The 20,500-nt window shown below is 49.7% G+C and overlaps 1 protein-coding gene across 5 annotated transcripts in view; it reads right to left on the bottom strand.

Annotated features, from left to right (window-relative positions):
- Positions 1-20,500, bottom strand: part of EXTL3 (exostosin like glycosyltransferase 3) — a 119,812-nt gene that overhangs the window by 19,770 nt on the left and 79,542 nt on the right. For all 5 annotated transcript variants that reach the window (XM_084201991.1, XM_084201992.1, XM_084201995.1 and 2 more), the window contains one exon: positions 8,909-11,533. In XM_084201991.1, coding sequence (XP_084058117.1) covers positions 8,909-11,056 — 2,148 coding nt within the window. In that variant the 5' untranslated portion in view covers positions 11,057-11,533. The remainder of the gene's footprint in view (positions 1-8,908; positions 11,534-20,500) is intronic.

Here is a 20,500-nt window from a genome sequence, read left to right as displayed (position 1 = left end):
CAGGTGCCATTATTTGTAAATTTGTTCACATTGGTGCAGCTCATTCTTTGGAATTCATCACACCCAAGGATGCTCCGAGATGTTTCCAATATTTAAAAGCTGCTCTGACCCATCCCACAAGAGCTCCAGTGCAAACATTTGTATCTGAGGGCATCCAAATGAACATCACAGCCCCACAAAGGGAGGAGGGAATTGGAGTCAGACTATAACTCACAGAGCAGCCACTAAAAACCCAGAATATAGACTCTGATACAAGCAGAGCCAAGAAGCCATCAAGTTTGCAGGCAGGTTATTGTTTTGATGGGAAGAGGACAGTGGATTTATTAATGTTTATGTGGCTGGGAGCAGCAACCATAAAGCACTCAGGCACATAAACTCACTTTTGGCTTCCAGGTGGATTCCAGACCGGGAGCCTTGCAGGGACTTCTGAGATGAGAAGGCTGATATCTGACTGGGGAAGCTCTGGGTGAAATGAAAACAGCTTTGCTGCCAGCATGCCTGCCCTCAGAGCCATCATGGAGGGATGAGAGCTCCTTTGTGGAATGTCAGAAGAAAAGAACTGCCCCAGTAGCCACACCACAATCCCCAAACTGGCATTTTATCCCTCATTGTTGCTGCTGCTCCAGGAGCACAACTCATTGAGAGCTGCAATTTCCATCACCTCCAACAGCAGAGGACGGGGCTGGGATGTCCCCCTGCATGTGGCCAAATACAGGGAGAGGCATCTTCCCCAAACACACAATTTTCCCTCCAGGTGGCAGAGCCAATCTGGATACCGACTCTAGACAGGTTCCTGTGAATTTCCCTTTGCTCATAAACTTCAATTTCTGGATCCTAATTGCTGGAATCCTTGGCTAAATCCTGCTTCACCTTGTCCATGCCTCACACCAGGCCATCATTCTTCTACTCAGAAGAGCAGAGAACTCAGGCCATGGGCAATGTCGTGTCCTTCAAAGCTTGATTTATCCCAAGGCTTTTAATACTTGCTTCAACAAAATCCAGGAGGAAAAAATGCTTCTACCAAGAATCAGTTAATAATTAGTGCCAAACACATGGCTGGGATGAATCCAGACTCCCAGAACCACCTCCCACAAGCCAGTATGGGTTGGGAATTAAGGACCAGCATGTGTTAGAAATTACAGAGGTCACATAAATGAGTCACAATTCAAAACAATTCCTTTTATAAATCTCTGATAAAATCAACCTAATTAATACCAGTGGTTTGAAAGCAATTTGTGTTGTCACCTGCATTCAGGGCAAGAGGAAAATAAACCCCATTGGAAAGAATTATCCAGTTTATGGCTGTCCTGAAGCTTTTCTTATTCCCTGTCACAGTCCAAGATGGGGCTGTCCCTTGTCACAGAGATAAGCCAGGCTCCCACAAGCCAGGCTTTGGGCAGCTCAGAGATCAAAGCCATGATCAGGCTGGAAATGGAACTTCCCTGCCCCAAATGCTTTCAGTGTGGAGAACAAAACCCATTTCTCTTCCCTCCACGAAGCTCAAACCCCTCAGAGTTCAGTTCAAGTGAGCATTCAGGAAGCTGAAGGCTTTGCTGAACTGTTTGGATCTGAAAGTGTGATCTGGGAAGACAGAAGCTTCAGATTTCCCATCTTTCTGCTGTTAGAAAATCTGGGAATAGGGGAAAACAGCATTTCTGTGAACTTATAAGGAGGCATACAAGTGGATGTTTCAGTGACCAGGTGTGGCTCTCTCTGTGCCTCAGTTTCCCTCTCAGCTCCTTGCTGATGCTCCTCTGGCCAATTTCAGGAGAAGAAATAAAAAATCCTCAATTTTTTTAACAGGGCTAACACAGATTTTTATTAATTAACTAAAAGCTTTAAATAAATGGAAGTGTCTGGTTTTCTCATAGGCCCTAAAATGACATCCCCTCACTGTCATCAGGAGAAAAAGCTCCATCCTTCCTGGGTGCTTGCAGTGAAAAAACTGATTCCAGGGATTCTGGAGACAGGACAAGGGGAAAACAAACTGCAGCCCTTGCTTCTGAATCCAGCTACTCCATCACCTGCTGTTTCACAGATGAACCTTTTCCAGAAGTCCAGGAAAATCCAGGTGCTGCTTTTTGGAGAGGGGAACACTCCATATGATGGGCAGGGAGACCCATCAGGCTTTATCACCCACCACAGTTTGATTTCATGAAAATGGGAAAAAAAAAGCATTCATGGGTTTGATAAGAGAGCAGCATCTGCTTCCTCACCAGACACAGGTGAGGGAAGGGGAAGGGACTGTGGGGAAAAGGGGCAGGAGAGTGTCCCACAATAATTTCCTTCTCCTTGAGAGCTGCAGTGTCTTTGCTGATCGATCCACAGAGCTTGGGGAGGCAGCTGGGAGCTACATCAGACACTCAGCAACAAGCAGTGATTAAAACCTGTCTCCTGCTTCCCTAACCTCATATCCAAGTGCACCTTCCTCTCTGTAACCTCCTCATGTCCCTCACAGCTGCCTCTTTGATGTCCCAGTGCCCCACGAGGTCCCTCCCGTTCCAGCAAACACAGATTTTCTTTTTTCCTCTCTATTTAATACCCGAATTCCTGACCTCAGAGAGTCCTGCTTCTGTGCCAGGGGATCCATCCGTGTCCTGTGGCACAACATCAAGTTATGGCCACTCTGGGAGACGAGGCTGTCTTCACAAATAAGGCAGCCTGTGCAGAATGCACAATCAAATGGCTTTGCACAGCAGAACTGCTCCACCAGGACACATAAAAGCCTGGGAAGAAAGGAAATGCAGATATCCAGGCTCTGGGACTTTATGGGGAGTGGATGTCAACACTCAGTTCCATCATAACAAAGTCACAGAGGATGAAAAGCAGGTGAAAACAAAAGGAAAAAAAGAGAGAAAATGCACCCACACACTCCATTGTCCCAGTGCATGGAATAATTTGGGGACATTTGGTGTTCTGTTGGTATTTCAACAGGTCACAACACAAACCCTAAAAGAGCAGGAATAAAGCCCTGGAAAATCAGTGTGGGTTTTGCTGCTGCCCTGGCCCTGGTGCCAAGCCCTGTCACGCTGCTTGTGTCCCCTCAGTTGTGACAGAGCTGCTTAAAACAGAGTGAGCTGCACACGAAGCTTTCCTGGTGATGTTTAATGGCTTCAGCACAGGGACTGGCCCCTGTGACACCTTCACATGTGACAAAACCCACCCAATTATGTCCCCAGCAGCACGCAAGGACACTTCCCTCCCTTGATTCCCCTCCCCAATGCCCCAGCCCTGCTTCCTTCTGGTCACCCACCCCATGAGCTGCATCCTGAGCCAGGGGGATTGGGAGAGCTGGAGCTGCAGGAAGGTTTTATCTGTGGAAAAGCCATCACAAACCAGCACATGGCACAGGGGAGAATGAAGGGATGGGTCTAGGCAGGAGCAGAGAGGCCTGTGAGGGTGCTGGAGTTAATATTCAAGTGCACGTTCCGAGGAGTCGGCGCTGCTTGTTCATTATCATCCCGCGGCCACGCATCGCCGCACCTTGGCTCGGGCTCTGCAGCGACAAGCAGCTGGATTTTAGGATTCCCAGGTAAACTAAGCAGCAAATTTGTTCCTTCCTCTGCTGCTGCACAACAGAACAAACACATATGGAGATGGCAAAACTCGCAGGGATTTCAGAACTCGGTTCCCTGCCCGGCAGCGCCGGCTCCGCGGGCAGCAGGTGGTGCTGCAAACCTGAGAGCAGCACCCAGCACTCCTGCGGGACATCTCCCTGCCTTCTGAAACTGCTCTGGAGGAGAAACTGAGCCCACAAACCTGGGAAACACTGCTGGTGATGCTGGTGCACTGAATACACACTGTTCAACCCAGGGATGGGGCAAATCTCCTGTGGGAAGTGACTCAGTGGTAAGAAACAGGGATTTTCTCAGCTGATTTTGTGTGAATTGCTCCTTCTGGAAGTAAACCTGGAGCTCCCCACTCCCATATGCAATCCAGGACCTCAAAGCAAAGTTGGGTTTTTCCTGATTTGGAGCACAAGAGCTGTGAGTCAAAGCAAAGCAGGGAAATGCAGGATAAAGCTGGGACTCACCAAAGAGTTTCTGCAGGTGAGTTGGCCCAGAAAAACTCAAGTCACGTCAGCAAGGAAGAGTTTGAAAAATGCTGAATTACCAAGCTGAACCAGACCTTGAGCTGGAATTTAGGCAAAGCTCCCAGGAAGGAAAAGGGCTGATCATGGGGGTTTTATTCTCTTTTTTAACTCCTGGTCAGCGTGATGATCTCACTCTGGATCATGCACACCACTGCAGCTCATCTCGAGCTGCTGGTTAGTTTGGAAGGTTGGTGCTGCTCTTATCAGAAAGCCAAGCTTGAGGATCCAGCTTGGAGGACAAGCAGAGAAGCTCATTCTGCCACCAGCCTGTCCAGGTTCTGTCCTCCTCTCCTCCTCTCAGCCAGAAGCATCACCTACAGATCCTGCCGTGCTCCTTAAAATGGAGATAGGAAAAACCCTTTGAGTCCTTCTGCTGGAAAGGACGTGCAAACCTCAGGCAGCTGAGCCTCAGAGCCAGCTCAGCACAGCACATTGACAGAGCCAAAGAGAAGGGAAAGTCAGGACAGCATTCCCTGGCCAGCCTGCTCCTGGTTCATAAATGCCATGTCAAGGGATGTGTGTGCAGCCAAACGGCTCTGCAGACCCGGCCGCTGCCGGATGAGCCATTTTCCACAGCTGATTCCTTCTCAAACAAGCAGCTAAATGGAATGAGCCCTCTCAGCCAGCCACCAGGCCAGCAGCAAAGGATGTTACACCACTGGAAGTGGCTGCAGGGATCAAAGGCAGCGACTTATTCTGGAACAAAGCTGGAGGAAGGGATTAGTCACTGCTGGCAGCCACGGGAGCTGGCACTGAACCCAGCCTAAGTGCTCAGAGATGCCTCCAGCGCTCCCAGCCCACCTCAGCCCCGAGCAGGAGGAGAAACCAAACTGCTGCAGGGCTTTTTCAGCCACTGAGGGCCCTCACAGACCTAGCAGAGGGAGAGGAGCTGGAAGTTCTGGCTGGCACTTCTTAGAATGTGAGCAGAGGTTGTGAAAATATCGCTTTGGGCTAAATAAGGTTTAACCCTAAATCACAGAACGGTTTGGGTGGGAAAGGACCTTAAGGTTCACCCAGTCCTACCCCCAGCCACGGGCAGGGACACTTTCCACTAGCCCAAACCCCCTCCAACCTGGCCTGGAATGTTTCCAGGGGCAGCCACAGCTTTTCTGGGCAACAAAGAATTCCAGCAGAGGCTGTGATGGGGCTGCTGGAGCTGGAACTGTCACACTCCCGTCCTGGGGAGTTCTCCTAAGGCAGTGCCAGAGATACAAACACCTGGGGAAAAGTCAGATTTTGAGCTTGCACAAACAAGATTTCTCATTCTCAGCCTTTGGGTTTTGCTGCAATACCGATTAACGTGAGATGGGAAGAGTTTTTACAGCTTTAAATGTGAGGGTGAAGTGCCAGCATCTGTTCCAGGGGCAGCCCTGAGTGACTACAAACTACTTCACATTACACTGGATTTCCACCTACTCACTTCAGGCTGGGGACAGGGACAGAATATTTGATCAGACTCCTGTGCAGCTTAGGAATTTTACTGATGTTTTAGTAAATTATGCCATCTATATTTAAGTCAAAGTTTTTTTTTAAAAATCAAATATATTCTGTAGCCCTGTTTATCTCGTTATCCATGAAAGATTCAAAGTTCTAATGCAGCTTTGAGCTTGGCTCCTGATTAATTCCCAGCCCACCAGGGAAAAGAAATCTGCTTGGGAGGACAACCCCAAATCACAGCCAAGCAGCACAGTTTGCAAATGCTGTTTCAAGGAACACATCAATAAATAATGTCAGCACATGGAGTAAGGAGAAGCCCAGCTCTCCTTTGGGGAATTCTGCTAGCCCAGAGGCACACATCTCTTGCCACCAGCAGGCCCTGATGGGGTTCAGGACTCTATTTTGCTTGCAAAGGCTCTTTAACGGGCTACAGACATTGCTTTGTCTCATTAACTTGTAATTTGCATTAAATGATAAAGTGGTTTGGGTTGGAAGGGACCTGAAAGATCATCCCATGCCACCCCCTGCCATGGGCAGGACACCTTCCACCGTCCCAGGCTGCTCCAAGCCCTGTCCAACCCAGCCTTGGACACTCCCAGGGATCCAGGGGCAGCCACAGCTTCTGTGGGAAACCTCTTCCAGTGCCAGCTCCTCTGCCCTGGAGCACACAGGAGGTTCATGTGGATTCCACAATGGTTTGGGTGGGAAGGGACCTTAAAGCCCATCTCATCCCACCCCGGCCATGGGCAGGGACACCTCCCACCATCCCAGGCTGCTCCAAGCCCCATCCAGCCTGGCCTTGGACACTGCCAGGGATCCAGGGGAAGCCACAGCTTCTGTAGGAAACCTCTGCCAGGGCCCCCCCACCCTCCCAGCCAAGAATTCCTTCCCAATCTCCCATCTATCCCTGCCCTCTGGCAGTGGGAAGCCATTCCCTGTGTCCTGTCCCTCCATCCCTTGTCCCCAGTCCCTCTCCAGCTCTCCTGGAGCCCTTTTAGGCTCTGCAAGGGGCTCTGAGCTCTCCCTGGAGCCTTCTCCAGGTGAACACCCCCAGCTCTCCCAGCCTGGCTCCAGAGCAGCTCCATGGCCTCCTCTGGACTCCCTGGAACAACTCCACACCTTTCTGGGCTGGGTTTTCTTCAGTGACCTTCTGGCTTCAGGTGCCTGATCCTGGATCGTGCTGGCACACACGTGCTGCTGCTGTGCTGCTCCTCAGAGTCAGGTGCTGCCTGGACCCATCTCAATCACAGCCCAAATCCACCCTCACCCCCTTCTCTTCTCCCCTCAAGTTTCCCCACAAAGCTCTGTGTGTGCTTTGGGACCTGAACACGGAGCAATTCCTCGCATCCCAAAGTCACTGGGAACGTATTTGCTACACAGAGATGCAGCACCACTGGCAGATCTGAGAGAATTGGATATTCCCCATCAAAAGAGCTTTTTTTTTTCCCTCATAAGGAAATCAAAATCACAGCTCCTCACTTTCTTCTGATGCTGGCACACACTGGCTTGTGTCTCCTGCCAATCCCACGTCCCCACCTGCCTCTTCCCCTGGCCAGCATGTCCCACACCTCAGCCAGCAAGGCTCAAACAGAGCCTCACCTCTGCTCCCAATGCTCTTGTCACCCTTTTCCAGAGCAGACCTTCGGATTTCTCACTGTCTGGTGAAGCACAGGGAAGTTTCCCATCACTGCCACACCAAACCATCCTTGCAGATGAATGGCACAAACTCCCAACAGGATTAAACACCCAGTCTGGAGATGGGCTTAGCAACAGGGAGATGGCTGCCTGGAGGCTGCTCAGGGTTAACCCTCCTGTGAGAAATCCCACATTTGGGCTCTTTTAAAAACTGGGATTTAGAAAGACAGGAAGAAAGCAGAGCTATTATCAGACCAACACACCCCTTCAGAAAGGAGCTGGCAGAAGCTCCCTGTGACCCAACCACTCCACGGTGTCACCATCCACCTCCCCAGAGCGGGCACACAACAGTTCCCTCCTCTGGAACCCCACACGTTCCCAAATGTTGGTCCCCAACATCCCCCACAGCGCGTGGCTCGAAGGTGACACAAAGCAACTCCCCAAAAAACCAGCGGGGCTCCAGCACAACAGATGTGCAGATGAGAGCCAGGTACAAAAAGCCATTATCTTCCATCAGCACAAATGCATTTTTCTTTCCCAAATAACACCCATTAGCAGCTCCAAGGAGAACAATCCCCCCCTCTGAAGGAGGACGCGGTTTTGTTTGGTTTTTCGGCAGACACAATGCAAAGATTTTGTAGAATTCACCGGTTCAAAAGCGCTAATGTGAAAGATTATTTCGCAATTAACCGAGCAATTTTCTCTCCTCATTGTTCCCGGACCATAAGGGTTTTTAAATGTGAGCAGAAGGATTTATTCATCACAATAATAATAAAAGGAAATATTAAATCAATGAATCTCTTTGCATGCAGCATAAAGCTCGCACTGCTATTAGGCTCAGTAGCATCCTGTCACATAAACCACACGCAGTTTGTGTATTTAAGCACCATCTCCCTCTTTTATTTTTCCCTTCCCTAATTTGTAAGGCATTATCCTTCCATTTGTCCTCTAAACACAGCCAGATTCAGAGCACTCAGTTCTTGTTAGTAGCTCTGTGCCCTTGCTCTCTTTATGAGGGGAGATTTATATTTAATTTTGATTTTCAACAACAGCCAGTGAAGGAGGTTATGCTGGGATGACAAGGAAGACCTAAAATAAATAAAAATTTGGGGTAGAATTCACTCCTCACAAGTCAATGTCCAAGTGAGTACATTTTCATGGGTCTGAAAATGAATGTTGGCTTTTGAAGGTGTCACTTCTTCAGTCTGGCTGAGGAAAAAACATAATCAACCCAAATATATGCAAAAGTCAGCTACAACCTTGGGAGCATGGAAGCTCTCACAGTCACGTCAGCCTTGGCTTACAATTCCTTCTCTGCCATCCCTTGTAATATAAAGTGAGAATTGAGCTTTGAGGTCTTTGCAGTCGACACTAATTCAGTGGGTTCCTCTTTTGTTTTAATAAAAAATTCATCTGGCAAAGTGCAGAAACAGTTACTACTTAGGAATTTATAAGGTGTCAACTGTCCTCACAGGGAGGCACTTAAAGAGCCTAAGCGAAGATTTCCAACCAGCAACGGTCTTTAGCTTTAAGCATCAAAATTCACATTAGGCTCCTCAAAAGCAATTCGCATTCTCTGAGTGTTAAATACCTGGCACCTCTTGTTTTTCTCCACTGATAAAAGTGGCAAATGAGGCACAGACACCTTCAGCCATCCCCCAGGACTGAAGCTGAGCTGACACAGACGACTCCAATGTGCAAACCCCACCACCAACAAGCCCGCTGCAGCTACATCTGCCTTACCATGATCGGGACGCCAATGTCCGGCCACAAGAGATCCTCGGAGGGAAGCTTGGGAGAGTTCCACACCACCACAACTTTGTTTAAGTAGGGGAGACCATTGAGCCTTTCTAGGGAGTTCATCAACACTTCCTCCCGCTCGTAAGTCAACATCACCACTGTGAACTGCTCCCGCGGGACGTTGCCACCCAAAGCAGCCTGGAACTCCTTCCCAGAGCCACCTGCTCCTCCACCAATTGGTCGAAATCCAGTCCCAGACCCCAAAAATTTTGCTTCTGATGGTAAAACGGGGTCAAAGGGAGTGTAGGGGAAGAGGTGGAAAGGCCCCGGGGCAGAATTCCAATTCCTGTAGATATCCATGGCGGTGAGGGTGAAATTGCGGAGATATTTGGGAGAGGCGTAGGGTGGTTCTGTCTCCACAGGCCCCAGGTCCAGGTCACCATTGTCTGCCATATTGGGGTCTGTACCAGCAGCTTTGCCAGACCGGTGGGGGATCTCCACGGCGGGTTCTTCTCGGATAGGAGCAGCCGGGATTTGGATTCGAGTCCTTATGATAGCTAAGACTGTGCTGAAGACGTTGTCGGAGGTGGAGAAGTAGGTCTCCCACAAGAAGCGGCCCTGCCTCCTCATGGCAAGGAGATCGTTGTCAGAAATGCTTCTCAGAAGAAAGTGCACTTCTGTGATACGTGGCTTTGGTATAATTAAGGCTGCCTCGTTCCACCGGATCACATCGTTGTAGGGTAGCTGAACTTGCTCTCCGAGAACCACCGGGATGGCCCCGACTTCCAGAGCCTCAAACAGTCTCATGGTACACCCGGCGGAGATCACTAAATGGGTGTCCCCGGGGGTGATGATCAGTGCAAAAGTAGAAAGCTTCAGTAGCTCTAGTCTGTCGTCCCTTTCTCCACACAGAGCCCACTCAGTGGGCAGACTCGCCTTGGGCTGGTTCTTACACGTGAACTCCACCAGAACAAAGTCCAGCTTGCTGTCCTGAACAGCCTTCAAGGTGGTGATGATCCGGTCGTCGTAGTCGGCCGGGGCGTTGCCTTCGATCTCCTCTTCGAAAGAGCGAACCTCCTGCAAGCTGGAGCGGAGGGACTCGATCTTCTCCCCCTGGAAACTGAACAGGTACTTACGCTTGACCGGCACCTGGGGCGGGATCTCCAGGAAGTTGGGCTCGGACATGGCGTGGACCAGAGGCGACACCACGATGTCAAACCCCGGTCGATACTGGGCGTCGTAAAAGGTGGACTGGGCGATCATGGCGCGCCCCGTGCTGATGTTGTAAATGAAGTTCTGAGTTTCCGACTTCCTCGACAGATTGATGATGAGATGGTTGTGTCCATCAGTCCTCCAATATGGCAAAGAGTGCAACTGTTGCTCTAGTTCAGTAGGTTTTGGCATTACGGGCTCTTGCATTTCCCCCACTAAAATTATATACACACAAGCAATATTTGCATTTTCAGTAACATAAACATTAGTTCTGACAGTCGCCTCAAAGGCCTGTTTAATTAAAGGGTCCAAGGAACTACCAAAAGGGTAATCATCACTGTTGTAGACATAGACTGGAAAGCCAGACGTCAGCGGGCAGCGTGAGTAGTCAAAGCAGTTGTGCAGCCTGCAGTTCCTGTTGGACTTTGGCAGGGGGAAGGTCGCGTCGTCCTTGTCTGGCAGCAGCCGGATGGGCAAGGAGAGCTTGGGCTGGTTCTGAGCCATCAGCTCTTTGTAGGAATGCTCAGTCTGACTGATGACGTTCTTCAGCTGCAGCAGGTCCTGCTTGGCATTTTCAATGCTCTTCTTGCAGGCCTCGATCTTCAAGTTGAGCTTGGCGATCTCGCTGTTGAGCTCCTGCCGCTTGGCCTCGAGCTGGAGCAGCTCCTCGCTGACCGACTCGCGGATGCGGCACAGGTCCTGCACGTGCTTCACCTCGCACAGCTCGTTGCCGGTGCGGGGGCCGAAGATGCGCTTGCCGGCATCGTCCGCGTCGTCGATGGTGGTCAGGTAGTAGTGGGCAATGAGGGGGAAGAAAACGAGGATGACGAAGAGGGTGAAGCTAAGCCAGGTGAGGCGGATCCGACTGGACCACCTCAACACCCACGGCTGGCCTCCGTTCCCCACTCCCCCATTGCGCAACATCGTATAGCCAGTCATGAGTTCCAAAGCCGCCGCGCGCGCAATCACGTTGGATCAGTAGCCATAACCAAAAGAGTTTTTATAGCGAGTCTCTCGAAGGGAAATGTTATTGTGCCTGCTCAACAAGAAGCCAATGGAAGGGGAATTTCATCTTCTTGCCGTGCCGGCGGCTCTTCCACGGTCGTTTTGCTGCAGGCGCAACTTCTGATCCCGTTAGACTCGATCATTGACCTCCTCGCCCACCCCCAGCCCACCCTTGGTCCGTGGGCAACCTTTGCTGGAAGTGTCACAGCGTTGTCATGGCGATTCAGAGTCGCAACCGGCAGAAGAAAAACGCAGTGGGACCGAGCCAAACTCTACCGCTGCCGCCAACATCCTGCATTACCATCCGATGAATATGCAGAGGCAGCAGCCGTCGTGCAGACGGAGCCAGAAGGGACTCGTAGCGCTGTCAGTCTTTCTCATCGCTGCTGGGAGGGTGAAGCTCTGCCATTCCTACAAGAGAACAATCACACAGTCAGGCAACACAACCAAAATGACCCACTAGTGACCTAAGACATGGTTAGATTTAAAAGCAATTGTCCTCTCTCAAAAGAACAACCTCTGGGCTGTCACCTGAGAAGGCGGTGGGATCCGTGAGATGTGGGCACACAGCTTTCTCCAGGCACTCTGCTCCTCGTTAGGGTTGTGTAGGGCTGCTCCAGACCACACAACCTCCTCAGCTCTGGACCTGGATCCCTGTTTTTCCCACCTGCAAGGCCCCCCTCTCCTCACACCCAAAGCAGAGGCGCTGACGTACACCTGCTCTCCCTGCCCGCCCTGCTCTGATCCCGGGATGCAGCAGTGCTGGGAATTTGCACTGCATAACTGAGTGTAATCGCCATTGTTCTGCTCTGGTGACTAGAGCTGATGAGGAATTTTTAGATGAAGTGTTTTGCTTTCATTTCCTGCTGGAAAATTTTGATTCATTGCATGAGAAAGTTTAAAGGGAACGTACTTGTGTTGGTTACGATTAACTGGCTGGCTGCGTATGAGGGAATTTCTGGTCAACACTGGAAAAGTCTGCACCGTACATCAAAGCAAAGATGCTGAAGTTAGGATCTGTTGGGAACCTCTTGGGAAAAATTGCTTCCTGTGAGGGTGGCACAGGGTGCCCAGAGAAGCTGTGGCTGCCCCTGGATCCCTGCAAAAGTCCCAGGCCAGCTTGGACAGGGCTTGCAGCAACCTGGGATAGTGGAAAGTGTCCCTGCCCATGGCAGGGGGTGGCACTGGATGATTTTTAAGGTCCCTTCCCACCCAATCCATTCTGTGATTCTATGAAATTCAGCTCTGACTCAGCTCTAGGCCAAGAGATTTAAATCTAGGCCACATCAATATGCTGTCACTAGAAAATCTCCCCTTTTATTGGCATCCTCCAAGGTACTGAAGTTTCTGGGATATTCTTTCACACACTGGACTTCCCACACCACTGATGAATACAGAGCTGGGCTTAGCACCAGCTCCTGCATGGCCTCAAGAGAAGCTCATTCATTTCCGTTTCAATTTTTAATTAGAAGAAAGTCATCCACGCTGGTGACGGTCATTTTTCACTAAATCTATTTAATGCCCTTCTCATCTACTCATCAAGAATTCCCAGAAAGAAGGTGAGGAAGCAAATCTCAGCTGAAAGAGAGATCTGGAAATGGGCCAAAGCAAAAAAGTTCACCTTAAAGCAGCAGAGAGAAGTCAGGAGGAATTTTCAGTGTTGTACTCAAGACCACTCAGAGAAAATAAAGGGGAAATTTAATTTTAACCATGAAAAATCATCATGAAGAGGGGAAATATGTGGGGTAATAAAGCACAATCCCCAGGGCTATTGTTACACAGCCATTTGTTGTCACTTACTTAACACCCCATGATTAAATGGGATTTCCATCCCCTCCCACCAACGTGACCCACGACCCACAGCAGCAGAATGAACGCTTAAAACTGAGGCAGATTTTAAATTCACGACACTGGCAAACAGCAGTGGTGTAAATCTCAGAAAGCCCGGAGGATAAAGGGGCTAAAAAGTCAGCAAAAGGCTAAATCAGCTTTCTTGGCTCTTGGCAGCACATGGCTGTGGGCAGATGGGAGGCTCCAGCCTCTGGGGATGCTCTGCCCAGCAGCAGGATTTTAGCAGGCACCAAAATGCAACCAAAGGCAAAAAAAAAAAAAAAAAAATTAAAAAAGCTTTTATTTTATTTTTCTTTCTTTCTTTCCCCCCACTTTTCAGGCCCTCTGCAGGAAGTGAAGCTCATGCTGGGTGTGTGTGCCAGTCCCTGCTATTTCAGGTCTCAGAGGGGCTGCAAAGATCCTCCAGTTGCCACCAGCTTTCTGCAAACAGCTGGCCAGGAGATGAGCTGCCCTAATAATGCTTTTCCTGAGAGAAATGCCAAAGCACACACTCACTTGAACACCAGCAGAATCTAAAAATCAGCTTAACTTCAAGGGACATGTGGGGAAAACAAGCTTTGCTGGGTTTTTTTGTTTGGGGTGCCACGGGGCAAGTGGGGTCAAACACTGCAGGGTGTTGAGGCAACACAGAAATGAGAGATCATAAATGTGGACACATTGCTTTGGACTGGTCACAAAAAACAGCAGCCTCAAAGGTAAGACTGCATCAAAATCTTATTTCTTTGTGGTTACTTTGGTTATTTATAAGCCATAATTGCTAATGAAATGGCAAACTGGACTCCCTAAAATGGCAACTGGGGTCCTTGAAAAGCCAAATCCATCACCCCACACCTGATCCTCAGCAGCTGTTCTGCCAGAGTGGCTCCTCTGCTCCTTCCCTTCCTTGGCACAGAACAAAATTCATCCTCCTCACCTCAAAACATGGGTTGTGGATTAAAAATATCCATGTGCTCAGAAGTCTGAGGTTGCCAATGTGACTCCACTGCTCTCCTGGAAAACACCACAAGGGAAAGACCAGAGCAGGCTGAGGAGGGATTTAAAATGCACCACACGTGGCTTGGGATTAGCTAAAAGTATGGACTGTCAGTTTGAAATATGTGCTGGTGATAAAATGAGCACTTTAGACACACTCCTGGACTCTTCTTCACTATTAAGACTTTATTCCTCATCAACTCAATCGAGCCTGAGGTTGTCACACGTTGCCATTAGGACTTATAAAAAAAAGACAAAGTAAAAACCCAATATGTGGTTTTACCAAGAGAAACTTCAGGGCTGTGTTTATCAGCCCTGGGGGAAAAGGCTGCTGATTTCCCATCGTTCCCAAAAAGAAATTTGGGAGGAGGAGAAGCAGGATAGCTGCTGGGCTTTCCAGCCAACTCATCCCTCTCACTCCCAAGCACTATTTAGTTCTTGAAATTCACCAAGCTCCACACTGAAAACTCTTGTTGATGTTATAGCACAATGTTGCTGCCTGATGGAGCTGACTGCACACACACAGAAAGAGGCAGGAAGAGCTCTTAAGGGATCAGGAGATCAATAATTACCAGAGCCTCTTCCCAAATGCCAACCTGACTGAATTCTCAGGCATCACAGGTTTGCACACTGCAGCTCCTTCTCCCATGAAACTCAGCTGCTCAGAGCATGCTGTCAAAGCCTGGGCTGCATTCCCAGCTTTCCTCAGCCCCACACTGGCCCTCCCTGTGCCAGTGGAGTAATGGGAATACCTGAGGTTCTCCCTCTTTTTGAATTTCTAGAAATAACCCAGCTGGTCTGATCTGTCAGAGTTTGTGGAGCCATCACTCTGCAAATGTGCAAAGACTTGAGCACACCTACTCCTCCCTGCTTACACCTCTGTTATCCAGCTTGCTATAAAATTAGGGAAATGCTGCTCCTTTCTCAGCATATTTGTGAACAGAGCCTGGAAAATTTAAACTCATGGTCCTTCAGAGCTCAGCAGAGCAAAGCACAACCATGAGGCAGAACACAGTGGCACAGACTGCACTGTGGGGAGGAAAATCCACAGGGATCCTCCTGCACCTGCTAAATCAGAGCTCCCAAACTCTCTCTGTGTGCACCCATACTCATCCTGACCCGCTTTCCTTAAGAAATGAGGGGTCTACAGCGTTATCATCCACAAAGTTCTGCTGCTCTCCATGGAGAACAAACACCTCTGCCAGGTCAGCTCCCTCCTGGCAAATAGACAAGCAGCTCAGGGAGTGTGGAAGTGGCTCCCATGCTTTATCTGAGCTTGGAGAGACACCTTCTATTGCCAAGTCTCTCTTTCATCAGCATTAGGAATGAAATCAAAGAGAGAAAATAAAAATACAGCATATTCTCCCCTTCAGAAGAGGCTGTAGTGGAAGAAAACGAACTCCAAACAACCCTTCAGCAATGATAACTTTCTATATCCTAATGCTCTCAAAGGGAAGGATTACATCCCAAATCTCCCAATCACTTTGGGAACAGGAGCAGTTGAACAAGGAGAATAAATCTATCAGGTGTGTGCTTTAAGGTACAGCTGATGGGAGCAGATCCATCAAAGGAGCAGATGGAAAATTCACTCTGAAACTGCATGCAGCAGTCTTAGGGATCATCCTGAGGGATTTGTACCATCATCTCCAGAGCTCACAGGTACAGAGCAATTCCCCCAGGCTGAGATCAATGCTGTTACATGCACAGGTAAAAGATTCTGTAATCTGGAAATTCCAGGGATAAACTGCATCTCTGCCTTCAGGGAGTTTTATCCAAACCAAGGAACATTCTGCATGTTTGCAGCTCCATGCAAAGCCAAACCTGCTCCCAGCCCTGCTCCTCATCCTCATGGGCATGGGTGGGGTAAAGGGATCCTGGAAAAATGCTCCAAGAGCCCCTCCATGTGCTCATCCTGGAAAAGTGGGAAACCACAAGTGCTGAAGAAGGCAGTGGCTTTAAAAGTGGCATTTGAGGAATTTTGAGTTTTCCACATCAAGTTCTTGGGGAAGAAGGGTGCTCCCTCCTGCCACCACAGCACACAAGTGATGTTCTCCTGTTCTCTCTCCTCCCAGCTGCAAGGAATGATGAGGGAAAAAGCAGGAAGAGCCAACAGACCAACATCTGGCTCTGAGCAGGTGGAATTTTGGGGCTTTGGGTCATGGATTGGTTTACACCACACCAGGTCTGGTGACAGCAGACAGGGTTTAGCCATTTCAAAGGGAGAAAAGGATCATCCTGCAGGAGTTAGGAGGGCTCAGGGAAAGAGCTTTAAATAGGATTTGAAGGGGGAATATGAGGCCAACAGATATCCAAAACTCGCTGGACAATGCCCAGGTTCAGAGACATCCCGAGGTCCCTTCCCACCTAAATGATTGTATGGCTCTGAGTCCAGGCTCCCAGGTGGCAGAAATTCAGAAATGCGAGGAGAAACCTGGAGTTGAGATGTCCTGGGCCTGTCCCCAGCTCCACCATCACCTCTCTCCAGCACCAGAGGAAATCAGGGACCCCCCAGGCCTCCACCTCTGTCTCCACAAAGCAAAGGTGACCTCAAACGCTTCAAGGCAGACGAGTGAAGAACTGAGCCTGGCTCTCAGCTTTGTGTTCTCATCTGGGCATTGGGACAAGGGTGTGCTCCAGGAGATGCTCAGTGTGGAGAAAACACAGAAACCTCTCCCCCAGGTGCTCACAGGTACCTGAGCTCTGCCCTCTGCCAAAGGCTGTCCCCGCTCCTCGGCCCAGCTCTGCCAAGTGCTTCACAAACACTGGTTTATTCTGATGAAATCCTGGAGACAAGAAAACCACATCCTGGTTTTACAGAGCAGGTAATGGAGGTGTGGAGAAACAACTTGCCCAAGGTCACTTGAGAAGCTGAGCCAGCTTGGGATTCACTCCACATCTCCTCGTCCTGTCCGCAAGATCATCCATCTTCCCAGCCTGCCTTCTTCCAGTGGATTCCTTCTCCAGTGCCTTTCTGCTTTTTGCATAATGCATTGGGAAATCTACTTTACATATAGAGCTTTTAGCTCTTAAATTTATTATTTAGTGTTGTTTGCTGGTAATAAAGCAGTCACAGTGTTTTATTTATTCTTCCAGGCTGTACACAAGCACTTCTCTGCTCAAAGGAACATCCAGCTTGGGAGCAAATCCTTCTGTGTCCTGTGGGATGGAGGGGCAAAAAAATCCTGGATGCAAAGTTCACCCCTCTCCTCTCCAAAGCTCAGAGCAAGGGACCCCAGGGCAGAGTTTTCCAAGAAAGCTGGAAAATCCCTACAACCAGCGTGGCTGATGTTGCAGCGCTCACCACATTCCCGCTTACAAAGTGCTGAAGATATTTTGGGACGTGGGAAGCAAACCAAGGATGCTCCAGGATGCAGTGGCACAAGCTTTTACTTGCTTCTAAAAGGGATAAATTAGGTGTGGGAGGAAGCAAAGCCTCTCTTTGCTTTTACCTTGAAGTAATTAATGAACAAGAATTCTCTTGAGGTTAAACCACAGCCAAGAGCCGGGCGCTCCCCGTCCCATGAGAGAAGCAGGAGGAGGTCAGCTCCAGGCAGGAAGAGAGGGCTGGTTTCCCAAACACTGACTCCATGAGACAGCTCAAATCCTTGGTATTCTTTGTGGTTTCCAGCCCTAGGTAGCTCAGGCACGTTATTTTCCCCAAGGCAAAACCACAAGGCTCTCTCACCTCCCTAAAACACCCTCGTTGCTGCTCCCACAGCAGGAAATAACCACGAGGCAGGTTCAGGCTCCTGCTCTCTGACAGAAGCTTCAGGTCATCATAAAGCACAAATTTAAAAGTTTCATTGTCCTGGGGAAGTTACAAGGAAAAGGAAATACTGCTTGAAAAGCACAGAAACACACAGAGAGTTTAACAGCATCTCACTCAGCAGGGTGGGTCTCTATGGAAAATAATCCAGCTGTGTGGGGTTTATGGAAAGTTTGTCCTTTCCTGCACACAGGGAATAAACCAGTTCTGGAGACTCAGCACCTCCACTGAGAGGTGCTCCACCTCTAACAAACATGAAGTCACACATGGTTCCTTGTGCACCTCAGGGGGCAAGGAGGCACCTCAGCACTGAGTCCTCACAACCCAGGGACACTGGGAAGTTCACATCCAGGGAAAGCCAAGAGAAACCTGGGAGCCCTGGCTGCTACATCTGAGCAAGGTTCAGTGACATCCATCAGTGCCACGTGGCCAAATGAACCAGCTCCAAATGTACCTTCCCTCCCTGGAACAGCTCCTTCACCTGATCCCATGTTACCCCTGCTGCTGCGTCCTGCTCCAGCTCCTCCCTCCTCTCCTGGCTGCATGGGGTGGGCACCCACCCACAGCCTCAAGCTGAGGCTCTTCTGAACTTTCTGGAGATGCTTCATCACCACCTAAATGGGAGCTGCTCTGTTCCACACAGCCTGATCAATCACTCCATAAAAATTAAATTACCTGATGTGTTGCATCGCCTGCATTTATACAGCAGGTGGGGTTTTATCCCACACAGCAAGCTGGAAATTCGAATCCCACAATGGTTTGGGAGGGAAGGAACCTGAAAGATCATCCCACTGCCATGGGCAGGGACACCTTCCACCATCCCAGGTTTCTCCAAGCCCATCCAACCTGGCCTTGGACACTTCCAGGGATCCAGAGGCAGCCACAGCTTCTCTGGGCAATCTGTGCCAGGGCACCCCCACCCTCCCAGCCAACAATTCCTTCTCAAAATCCCATCCATCCCTGCCCCCTGGCAGTGGGAGCCATTCCCTGTGTCCTGTCCCTCCATCCCTTGTCCCCAGCCCCTCTCCAGCTCTCCTGGAGCCCCTTTAGGCCCTGGAAGGGGCTCTGAGCTCTCCCTGGATCCTTCTCTTCCCCAGGTGAGCACCCCCAGCTCTCCCAGCCTGGCTCCAGAGCAGAGGGGCTCCAGCCCTTGGAGTATCTCTGTATATCTCCATTTCTCCCTCCTGAGCAAAGCTGAACCAGGGCTTGGAGCAACCTGGGACAGTGGAAGGTGTCCCCTCTGTCCATGGCAGGGAGTGGAACAAGATGAGCTTTAGGGTCCTTCCCATCCAAACCATTCTGGGATTCTATAAAACCTAGCCAAGGTCCCTGCAGGACACTCCACTCCACAGGACTTGCAGATGTGGACGTGACCAAAAACTTCAAAACACCCTGAGAGGACAGAACACAGCACATGAGGTTTGTGTGTGTGCCTGATGAAGCCATTAACCAGCAGCAGAGTGGCTGATAGGAGATAAGCAGCAGCACCATCCATGGTAATTAAATTCCTACAAAGCGCCGCCACCGCTTGGATTTGGGATGCTGGATCACGGATCATTCAACACACGCTGCGCTCTCCCTTGTCACTGGTGCCCAGTGCTTCCTTTCCAAGAGATCAGGAAGAAACACAACAAAAAGAATCCCTCTTCTTAAGCTGTTCCTGGCTGGAGAAGACCAACACAGCCAGTCCTTGGAAAAGGCAGGAGGAGAGATGGCAAACCCCACTCAGCACGTGCATCCAGCGTGGAGACTGCTCCTACCGAGACAGGAAGGTAAAAAATATCCAGAAGATGCTGCAGGGCAGATGTAGCAAAAATAACAGCAGTTAGGAAGGGCAAAGTGACACTGTTCTGTTTATTGGAAGGCTAAGAGAGAGGTCAGGCAAGGAGGGATGCAAGGAACCTGCCCAGAGCTGGAGGTGAAGGAAAGAATTAACTTTGCAGCTGCACAAGGTGGATTCAATCCCCGAGCAAGATGAGATGGGTTTTGGAAAGCCACAGGTTATAAAAGTTAAGCTGAGGGTTAGATGGAGCTTGCAGAGAAAGAAATTGATCCATTTAAGACCTACTCACCAAATATTCAATAATGCAGCATGGACCAAAGGAGGTCTCTGCTCTGGAGCAGCACCCTCCTGCCCCAGGCCTGTGCTTGTGCTTCACACCTGTGTGATGGTCACTTCTGGGAAATGCTTTGGCAGAGGTGATTCTGCCAGCTCCCAGGGCTGGGAACTCAGGGATATTAGGCAGGACTCTCAGTTTAAGGGCTGCAAACTTAATGAGCAAACACAGCACTTCTTTTGACCTCAAAAATTACTTTTTAGGATAAAAGAGAGGTCTTAAAATAAAAAAAAAAGCACGATGAAATGCTTCAACCAATGGCACTACTGCATGGAGCCTCTTCCTTAGCATCCCAGAGCAGATGTGCTGCACTCAAAATGTCTTTGTCTATTAAAACTGTGTCAGCTTCAGAGACTCCAAAACTCCCTGTGGCATAAACAGAATTTCTAATGAACAGCTGCAGGATACAGGAGTGGCCACACAAAATGCAGCTGCTGAGATCGTTTCCTTTGCCCCCCTCTCTCACCAGCTTTTCCCTGCTGTCCAAATCCCACTTCCACCCATTTGGGTCTCTCCTGTCCTCCTTCTCTCCCAGCCCTGCTGCCTCACTGCTCCTTCTGCACCCTCCACACATCTCCTGGTCCAAAAGAACCCTTGAACCTCTCTCCTGCTGGAGTTTTGCTGCTGCTTTCCCTGCTCGCATCAAGGAAGTGCAAAAGGGACAAATTAGGG

This window comes from Fringilla coelebs (assembly GCF_963513975.1).
Source record: "Fringilla coelebs genome assembly, chromosome: 3".
NCBI lineage: Eukaryota > Metazoa > Chordata > Aves > Passeriformes > Fringillidae > Fringilla > Fringilla coelebs.
This window is presented reverse-complemented; position numbering and strand designations above follow the sequence as displayed.